At 33.8% G+C, this 11,048-nt stretch overlaps 2 protein-coding genes across 2 annotated transcripts; one reads left to right on the top strand and one right to left on the bottom strand.

Annotated features, from left to right (window-relative positions):
• The first annotated feature begins 5,193 nt into the window (after positions 1-5,193).
• On the top strand, positions 5,194-9,222 carry LOC121388489. Its single transcript, XM_041519843.1, has 4 exons — positions 5,194-5,991; positions 6,462-6,647; positions 7,077-7,203; positions 7,558-9,222. The coding sequence occupies exons 1-4, from the start codon at positions 5,741-5,743 to the stop codon at positions 7,831-7,833; spliced, it is 840 nt and encodes a 279-aa protein (XP_041375777.1). The 5' UTR covers positions 5,194-5,740; the 3' UTR covers positions 7,834-9,222.
• On the bottom strand, positions 8,110-9,381 carry LOC121388488. The gene is made up of 2 exons (XM_041519842.1): positions 9,218-9,381; positions 8,110-8,810 (listed from the first exon to the last, which is right to left on the bottom strand). The coding sequence occupies exons 1-2, from the start codon at positions 9,369-9,371 to the stop codon at positions 8,110-8,112; spliced, it is 855 nt and encodes a 284-aa protein (XP_041375776.1). The 5' UTR covers positions 9,372-9,381.
• Positions 9,382-11,048: the final 1,667 nt, after the last annotated feature.

The raw sequence follows: 11,048 nt of genomic DNA, 5'->3' as shown, positions 1-11,048 counted from the left end.
TTTGTCTACAATTACATGTACATACATAAAAAATAAAAACATACTGACTGTTTCTTCAGACTGGAGGAACATTGTACCTGCACTTTAATGATATAGCTGTTTTTGTTTAATTTGAATGTCACTGTCATTATTCAAATAAATGTGAAATTGCATCTCCATGCAAAAAAATAATAAACTGACGCTTCTATTTTCAAAATGCTGGAAGGAAAAAAGATGTTTTGTTTAACAACTAGAGCACAATGATTTATCAATCATTGGCTATTGGATGTCAAACGTTTGGTAATTCTGCACCATGCTGTAGACAGGATATCACATGCCACAGCCTTTGATATACCAGTCCTGGTGCACTTTGATCCTGGTGATCTTTTATATGCAGCATCACACAGGCAGGATAGTACATACCACGGTCATTGTTACACCAGTTGGGGATCCTAGACACACTGCACATCAAGTGAGCACTTTACCACAGGGATATGGCCCACCCCCTCAGAATGCTGAAAAACTACAAAATTGCTGATAAAAAAATTATGTGCAAAGATTATTATAAAGTATCGATCTAACCATATCAAGTACAAAACAGGGAAAGACTTCCAAATGTTCCAGAATGCTAATACTATCACTAACCTTAACCCTAACCCAAAGCTTGATTATATACTGAATTCTGGAATGATCGGAAGTCTTGCCCAAAATATGGTACCGGTACCCGGTAATTAAAAAAATACCATATGCAATTATGGTAAGAACTAAGATGCTATATATACACAGAACTTCACATACACTGTTTTCGCTTCCTATTTATTGCACGAGTTTATTTTGCACAAGAATATATACCACGAGACTGCGTAGCGGTCGAGTGGTATGTTCTTTCGCAAAATAAACGAGTGCAATAAATAGGAAGCGAAAACAAACATATGTGAAGTTCTGTATTTATTACATACCTTCTTTTATGTTTTACAAAAACGGTTTTTAATTTAACGTCATAACAACACTTTGTTAAATCTATGATCAAAACTCATTTAACGTTAAGAATCATACTCTGTGGCAGCCTTGTGTAATGTTTCAAATACAATATGACATCATTTATAAATCATATATGACGTAAGTAAATAAAAGGCGCTAACTGCTGTAAAAAGCAAAAAGCAAAAGGGAATTCCCCATTTAAAAGTTCCGGTCCAGATTGCACATATGTGCGATACAGAATAAATTTATTACACGGTTTCAAAAGGCCTTTATCACTATAGACTATAGGAGAAGCCACGGTGACGTCACATGTTTTGATCACGTGGTACCGCGTGAGCGCTGGTAGGCAAGAAACCAGTTGACAATACTGGCATTAGTAGTAATGAACAATCGAATGTTTTTCCGTCAATTAAATCAGTGTAGACTAGTTTTGATGAATGGTATTTTGTCATGGTAATTTCATACGTTGTTGTTAGATGCACAAGTCACTGTAGTAAGGATTATGAAATTAGTTTCATCAAATACAGTGGAAGCGAAATGTTGAACAGTTAAAGCTGACAACAATCAACTTTGCCCATCCCACAACGGAGATCGTCATTTTATACAAGGTTTGTTGTATGTTATTCATTCGTAATACTAATACACGTCAGTATTTATTGAAATGAAAATTGAAAAGATAATAAAATAAACAATAATACCAATAAAAGCCCCCACCAAACTGACATGGAAACAAAGATGCCCTGTGAACAGTAGGCCTACCCAGTCAATCGACAAACGTTTTATGTAACTTTTTGTTTGTATTGACAGATCCATTATAGTGGGTAAAACAAAAATCTGAATATATTTTATATTGTATTATGCCATAAAATATGTAGGTGGCTGGAGTATTTATATTTTTAATTAAATAACAGGGAGCTGTGTGTGTGTGTGTGTGTGTGTGTGTGTGTGTGTGTGTGTGTGTGTGTGTGTGTGTGTGTGTGTGTGTGTGTGTGTGTGCAATTAAGCATATATATATTGTTTCATATGAAAATGGTTCTGAAATATTTCCATTTATTAATTATATTATATGTTAATTATAATGTTTTACTTTTTTTTATTGAAGAAGTGATCCACAGGTGTATTTGTAATGTGTAAGTTGATTTTTTAATAATAAAATAAAAGGTATAAACATTTCAGGGTGGGATATCAGATGTATTAAATCATTTGTTTGGGATTAAAAATAAATTAATAATAATAATAATAATAAAACTGGATATTGATCCACAAGTTGGTGATAGCCACCATATTTTATTAAAAAAGAAAAGGGGAGCTGATTGTATTTATAAGTATTATTGTCATCAGTGACAGATGTCAATATGTCTTCACAAATACATTTATGTGTATTCAAATATTTCAATAATATTCAATATATATGTCCTTGACCAACATCTTGGGCTTACATGATACAGTCAAAAAATGCTATAGTTACTAGTACTAATATGTACACAATATAAAACTTTCATACATATATATCATAGAAATTTACCAATTTTCATCTAGGTATCAGTGATCCCTGTTTATGGACAAAAAGAGAACCGGCAACTCTTGGACGAAAAATGGGCCTTTCACGATGAATTACGGGTGTTTAAGTTTCAGGGTGAATTAAGGGATGCTAAGGAGAACACTGGTATCAGATTCAGCGATTCTTTTCTACAGTATCTCATGTTTCTGTGCATAAGAAGGATACCAGAACTGTTTTCACTGACTTTCCAAACTACCATGTGCAATATTATTGGGGCTATTCAGTATGTGATGATGACATTGATAACACTTGGATTTAAGCTTCTTTTTTTACCAGGATCTCTATTTTCTAATAAAAACAGACTTTACAAAATCAATAAAATTATAATGAGAAACAACAGACAAGACATATTTATTTTTACCAGGATCTCTATTTTGTAATAAAAACAGACTTTACAAAATCAATAAAATTATAATGAGAAACAACAGACAAGACATATTTATTATTTTCTTTTTCTATTATCATTATAAACCAATGATCAAATGATATTTGCATTGTGTTAATGTGTGTCTTAATTAAAACATTGTATTGTTACCATTTACAGTAATTTGTTGTTTTAACTGGTTTATTAATCAGGTTGAAAGTGATAGCCTTCGAAACTGGGCCTCTTGTCAAAGGTAACTGACACTGTTTTAGATTTGAAAGGAAGGAATCTTTTATTTAACAATGCACTCAAGTCATTTTAATTACGGATATATAGAGTCGGACATGTTTAGGGATCACACAGATAATATTAAGGAGGAAACCTGCTGCTGTCACACAATGGATTACTCTTTCCGATTAACAATAAGGGATCTTTTATATGCATCAGCCCACAGACAGGATAATAAATAGTGTAGCCTTTGTTACACCAGTTGTAGAGCACTGGCTGGAATGAGAAATAGCCCTATAGGACCACCAACAGGAATCAATCCTAGATCGACTGCGTATTAAACTATGTCCTGGCCTGCATGGGATTAGGCGATTAAAATATTAATGGCAATTTTTATGTATATATATATATATATATAAAAAATAATGCTACAAAACGTTCTGAAGATAGAACCGCAAAGGTGAGGGACCAAGTAAATTTGAGATGTATCCGGTTTAAAAGGCTAAGTTCTGTACTAATATTTAAAAAGGGACGCTGTAGCTAGACAATGTATGTGTGGTCATGGAACATGTATGGAAATTAAATTTATGTTCCTCCATTTTAATACAATGTGTTAATATGTATCCGATATTAGCAAGTTTAAGGAATAAAAAAGGACTTGATAAAATTAATAGTTTTAAAGTTTTTGTAAAGTTTTCTAATAAGATACTTGCTTAAATTTATTGTTGATGAAAAGCCTTACAAATGAACCAGTAGACAAGTCTGATGTGTTATATATATATAACTACTGTCTATATATTGTCTACTGGTTGTTCATTTGTAATAAATGTTCATATATATATATATATATATATATATATATATATATATATATATATATATATATATATGTATGTATATGTATATGTATATGTATGTGTGTGTGTGTGTGTATGTATGTATTTATGTGTATGTGTATCTATATGTACATATATATATGTAGAATAGCGTTCCCGTGCTACAAGCGGTAATTTAAGCACGTTTTGGCCATTCTTTGCTATTCACGCTACACTAGTTCGCTTTGTTACTAATGGCCATTATGATAGACTTCTGCCTACCAGATGCGCGCGCATGCTGATACGTGACGTCACTTCCCTAAACACATGGCTTCTCCTATAGTAAGATTGAATAGGCATGTAATAATTACTGTGTACAAAACAATAACCAGTGCCGCTGCTGAGTGCAGCAAGTAAACTTTGTTGACCTGAACAATTTTATTATAAAATTTAACACCCACCCGCCTACTCACAAAAAAAAGAAAGAAAAAAAGTCAAGTTTGCTTTTTAAACCATTGTTCCAATCAATGGGCCTGGCATATGATTATGTCCTAGAAAATGGGTGGTTTGAATTGGGTCCACCTTGGACTACGTTAACCACACCACTAGTGTACACTGATTAATTACTTATTGGCCACTGGATGTCAAACAGATTATAATTTTAATCAAATGACAGCACATACCATAGGCCTACCTGCCTAAACAGCGAGATAGTGTGCAACATTGCCAGTGGAGTAAGTATTAAAATTTGTAGACTGGTATTTAGAATAATACAAAAAAAAACATTTAATTTAAAGGTACAGGCGCACCACAAAAACATAACCGGTCTTCGATAAATACAAAATCTTTACATTTTTCTTCATAAACTTGCGACAGTTTACATATGATCGTCATGATTTGATGCCACATATAATACTAATGAATTAAAACCAATTACTAACCTAACAAATAACATAATATATACCGTACTTACTTAATAACCAACGATAGTATTTACTCTGTTCTCAGTGCGTTCAAACTTTCCCGAACTTTTGGCTGAATGGACAATTTATCGTGACGTCACAGTCGTCCACTTTATAAATAACACAATGGTTAATGTGTTTGAGTATGTTTAAAGAATGGATTTTATATTTAGTAAGCACGGTGATATTTATACGTCCTATGCCTCAAAGAATTATTTCTACATCAAATAATTTTTTTTTTTAGCTGTTTGAGTAAATCAGACGAAGGGCTTGAAGTGCGCGGAACCAGAAGGGAAATAACTCTGCAGTCAGCATTGTACATGTGTTTTACGGATCGTGGATGATGGAACTTTGTAAACTTTGGATGTAGATTGTGAGTGTCGTTTTTGACACATCCGTTTCAGTTTTTACTCTCAAGAATACACTGGTGGAATCGACAATATAAACACTTTTCTCGCCAACTAAAATTAATCATTTAATGCAGTAAATGTTATTGTATCTCCTTTTTTTAATGTAGGTTAGTTTTTGTTTTTTTTGTAGTTTCGGTTTCGGTTCCTTGTATTCACTGTTATAGTCGGTCTAATTTCAAGTTAAGATTTTTTAAATATTGTCTCATTTTTATTTATAAAGCATTTGCCAGGTGTGTGTTTGGTCACAGTTCGTATATAAAAGGCTTAGTATGTTCTATCAGTTGCTAGTCACTTCGTACCATGGTCATTTCGTACTATAGACTATAGGGTGTTCGCCGAGGCAGGAAATGACGCAGTACGGCGCATGCGCGTAAAACTGGTTGGCAAGAACCATTTCTTTCATTACAGCAAATAGTAGTCGGTTCACAAAGGAATTAGTTATGAATGGCCCTCTATCACCGTATGCGAGTTCCTTGGGCAACGAAGCGAAACAACAGTATTACAAGAAGCTGCTTTATAATGGCGAAACGAAAACGTTGCCAGATCCGTACATTTTAACTGAAAAATGGAGCACGAATCCCAGCAACTGGCCAGATTTGACTTTTGGTGATATTTACCTGTATTTAATCGACACGCCGTCCATTTACAACAAAGATTCCATGAAAGCCTACAAATCGTTGGAGGTATACAAGTAAGTATTAACGTAAATATTTAATATGTCCGTTTATTAATTTGATTTTAATTATTTTTATAATTCCATTTCCATAATGTCTATTTTAAGTACTTGGTTACACAAATTATAGTAGATTTTATGCATAATTGCAGGAAAAAGATGTATATACATGTGTAACACACTTTGTTAAAGATACATAACCTCCCCCCCCACACACACACACACATTGTACTAACCTATGACCAAATCTAGCAGCCAACTTCAAATACCAAGGGCATGTGCGTTTTGAGAATTATTAAAACATGCTCTTTTTTTTGGGGGGGGGGGGGCGCGAAACTGAATATTCTAAACAATACACTATAAGTTGAGAAGTATAATAAAATGGCTCTGATCTTGAAAAGTTCTTGGTTTGCAAATATTGTATTTAATTTTATGTTTTCATTTAACTTATATTCAATTAATCGTTATATATATAATTCTTTTTATAGGTATGTTGTTAGTGGGCATGTGCAGGTTGTGCTGTCGAATCCAGTGGACGATAAATGCCCATTCATGGCAATGAAAGCAAAGGTGACTCCTTCACAAAGAGCGAGAGACAAGCCCCATGAGCCATGGGTTTACTTGGAGAAAAACAGTGGCACAGTTTACTGTGCACATTGTACCTGTATGGCCGGGTATGATCTTTGTTGTCTAAATACCATAGAAATCATATATATGTGTTCTGAATATTTTATTAACAAAATTAACAGGGTTACACAACACTATAGACCACATAAGATATTTACAGCAATGATATTGTATACATAAATCACTTAATATTACATGTAGTACATTTATTGTCAACATTGTTTTATAGTATTTTATTAAATTATAGTAAAAGTTCATTTATTCTTTTGTTAAACTTTCATTCCTAAATGGATAAAATGAGTGTCTTGCTTTTTTTAAAATAAATATCATTTGTATCTTTCCTCTTTAAAAATTTTGTTCCATATAAACTGATATATTAATAGGTATACATTTTTATGTAGCATATACATATATCGAAAGTGTTATTAGTATGCGAACAAACAAGGTTTTACATATATTTTCTTATTGTATTTTAGCTTAGGTGAAGTGTGCAGCCATGTTGGAGCACTCTTGTTTAAGATTGAGATGGGTGTCAAGATGGGTATGACTCAAACCAGCTCAACTAGTCAGGCCTGTCAGTGGAATAGTACTTTCCGAAAAGAGGTAATTTGAGCAGAAACTTTCAGGGTTGGATATTTTATATTTGACTGATTGCCCGAGGGCTGCAATGTATCTGAAATGTTATAGCCTAGCAACATGTTATGCTAATCTAAATTTTAAAGATATTCAAATTCATAGAGCACTCTTTTACCATGACCTATAGCATATGATAACCCACTGGGCTTACAACCTTTACATTAGTGTTTGCTGGGTCATATATCTGGTAGGCCCCAGGCATTTTACAAACTATGTTGTTAAGGTATATTGTAGTATTTGGTTAAAATATAGTATAATTTTTTTCTTTGATATTGGATTTACAATGTATTCCTCATGTCTTTGTGGGTCATTTATTTTCAGGTAATTCCGACGACAATCACTGACATATTTCACGACATTAAAGGCAAGAGGACAAAGGAGATCCAGACAGTTCAAGCAAGTGGATCTGCAGCTTTACCACCTTCCGAAGATCTACACAAGTTGTTTTCCCTAGTCCCAAATGCTTCTTTTTTCACATCAGTCTCCATACCCGGTCTAACAGATAAAAATCCCCCTATTGATCAGAATCCCCAAACTGCAAAATACCCTAAATTGCTAACAAGTTTCAGTGAACCAACTTCAGAAAACAATACCTGACGTCATGATCAATTGTCAGTGTTGCGGTAAAGGTACGTTGGAAATTAAATGTCCTTTCAAACACAGGGACAAGACTGTGCAGGATGCAGCAACAACCGATAAGGACTTTTGTCTAGACACCTCGCTGCACCTTAAAAGAAACCATAGGTTTTACAGTCAAGTGCAGCTTCAGATGTATATTGCTGAATGCCAGTATTGTGACTTTGTTGTTTTCCTTAAGTGTAAACCAGCTCCAAGTATGGTCATCGTAAGATTATCCATTGATGTAGACTTTTGTCAAAGCATGATTACAAAATGTGAGCAATTTGTAAAGAATTTCATAATAAACTTTATCCGATGTCCTACCCCCAAAAGCCTGTGATACATAAGAAATTGCCAACGAAATTTAATGGTGTTGTTATGTTTATAATTTGACCATGTTTGAGCCCTAGCTGTAAGTTGACCGGGTCTCTGAATAAAAACTTCAAAACAATCAATGATGCTGACACATTTTGGGTAGGTTATTTTAATAACATTAGACATGTTTCTTATGAGACTGTCTTTATCAGGCCACTGAATCAGAAATGAAAGTTTTTCTGCTAATTTTGGCAGTCCCTGGTTAAGAATGTCGGATATTGTGGTCACAGACACACTGAACCTATACGCCAAGTCCTTGTGCTGGAGATTCAACCTAAGTTTCATTATTATACACATCATTACACATGTTGGGCTTAGAACTTTGCACGCTGGAAGTGCCGGGGAGCAAAATGACAGCAGCCATACAAATAGAGCTTTTGACTGTAGACCTGTATAAAACTGAATTCTTTGATCACTGGATGTCATCTGCTCCTCAAAACTCAGTGGACTTTCATTCTGTTTTAAAATCGCATTCTCTGTTTGAAGTCTCCCTAACTCTTCATATAGCTGCTGGTTTTCTATTCGCAAGGCAGCAATTTTTTTAATACAGCCACTGTGTATGTCGACATGTGGCTGCAATTCTGAAAAAAGAAATGTATGTTAAGGGATTGATAAAAGTAATACTTCAGTATTATGCAAATCCTAAAATACACCTCAAAATACCTATTATACATTGTATATTATTCTACATTTTCACCATTTTGTTAATAAATGAACTATATACATGTTACTTACTCACAAATGTATTATCATTTTACTAAGTGTTAATTTGAAGTGTCCATAATAATTTACCAGACTAATACAAAAGCCTCTGAGGGTTAGTTATTCCAACTTTTACATATTATCACGATGTACATACATGTGTATAATTAAGATTTTTGATTCACATTATGTCTGATTTGTATGTATTTGTACGATACATTAATATTTCGCAAAGATTATGTCCAAAATATAAAACGTGTACATATGCAAATAAATGATTGTGTACCTTCAGCTTGTGTCTCAAATATATTTTCTGTGTTTGACAAATCCAGTAATGCAGAAGCTGCTTGTTTCTTGCCTTTTTCGGATTCTCTGCCCTCCAATCGACAGTGTCTAGCATGGCGCAGATCCCCACTTGGTTTAGTGTCCTTGTAGCCCATGTTCACAGAGGGAATGTACTCAGGGTTATTCTTGTCATTGCTCTTCTCTCCTGGAATGATAATTATTTTTAAATGATCTGTTTTTACTGGAAGTTTGGGAAGTAAAAAAAAAGAAATAATAATAAAACGAAAACTAATGAGATGTTTCTTGAAAACTAATCTCAGATCATATTTTTAATTAATGTGTTAAGTTGGGAAAAGTTGTGCCCGAAGTTGTGTGGGGTTTTATTTATTAAAAATAAAATTAAAATAAAACAATTCAAGAAGGGTTGGGAGGGTACTGGCGGTGATATTAACTTGCACCTATATCTCCTTAACGTGCTCATTGTTCATGTTATAAATTGAAAGATTGCTACATTTATCCAAAGCAAGCAAGTAGGCAATTAATTTACCTGTTATGAAGTGACGATAACAAACGCGATCGTAATCTGTAGGTTCCCATTGTTGACGTCCGACGATAGACACGCGCTTTATGGCTGTAATCCAAAGCTTTCTTCGGGGTTCTGGTTTCTTTGGGATGCGAAAAAAGCTCCTTGGGTTATCCTTGTCGAATCTGCTTGTGCAATCGATCACACAACAAGATACAACCATTTTGCTTTCAACGAGATTACCAGATAAAATAATAACAAAGGAATCATTCGGCCATGCGGAAGTACCGTCTTGCCAACCAGTCCAGTCACGTGATTTTTCGTGACGTCACGGCGAACATCCCTATAGTTCATAAAAATAAACTCGAATGTAAATGCACATTACTGAGTTTATAGGGCCGACAACATTTTCCATTTGCAAACACAGAGCCGTTCCGAGCAATTTTGCTTGGAACGGAATTGTGGTCAAAATAGCGACTACCACCACCTTTTTCCACCCTAATCGTGTAGTGTGATCTTTTTCGAGCATATGCAGACTAAGAAATACTTACTTTGAAACGATCTTCACTTTGAATTAAAGGAAAAACGACCGACTGTACGACTTGGGTTTAGAACATGCGGTGCATTATGGGAGGAAAATGAAACTCGGAACAATCTTGTATGTGGAAAAGGATCGGTGAAGTCATTTCTCGTTCCATAATAAATAAAACAAAAACCATAAAACTAATTAATTAAAGTTAATAAAATAACTTAAAAAGTAGAAATAAATTAAAGTTAATAAAATAAAATAAACTAAACTAAAATAAATGAAATTAAAGTTAATAAAAAAAAAAAAAACATTTATTAATTAATAGAAATGAAATAAAAATTAATTAAAGTTAATAAAATAACTTAAAAGTAAAAATAACTTTAAAGTTAATAAAATAAAATAAAATAAAAGAAATTAAAGTTAATAAAGTAAAATAAAATAACATTTATCAATTAATAGTGACAACAAACCACAGAGTTGTCATAAGTTTGTTACATGCGCACAGCTGTAACCTCACAGTGGATGGTACAGCTTTTTACTGTCACAGCTTCCAACCATGTTCATTAAACTGGGCCCAGGGGTGACGGATAAATCAAACTCCACTGAACGTATAGGGAAATTCCCACTAGGTACTGACATTAGGAGCACTTTATGCTATGCAGAGTATGACAAATATTTTGAAAAGTCACTAGCCACAGAGCTAGTGGGTTTGTGAAAACCACTAGCCCACCAAGATAAAGCACTAGCCCAAATTCCTGATCAATTATAACTGGATTTTTA

Source organism: Gigantopelta aegis, chromosome 14, assembly GCF_016097555.1.
Source record: "Gigantopelta aegis isolate Gae_Host chromosome 14, Gae_host_genome, whole genome shotgun sequence".
Classification (NCBI taxonomy): Eukaryota; Metazoa; Mollusca; class Gastropoda; order Neomphalida; family Peltospiridae; genus Gigantopelta; species Gigantopelta aegis.
The sequence above is the reverse complement of the archived record's forward strand: the minus strand, read 5'-3'. Positions and strand labels throughout refer to the sequence as shown.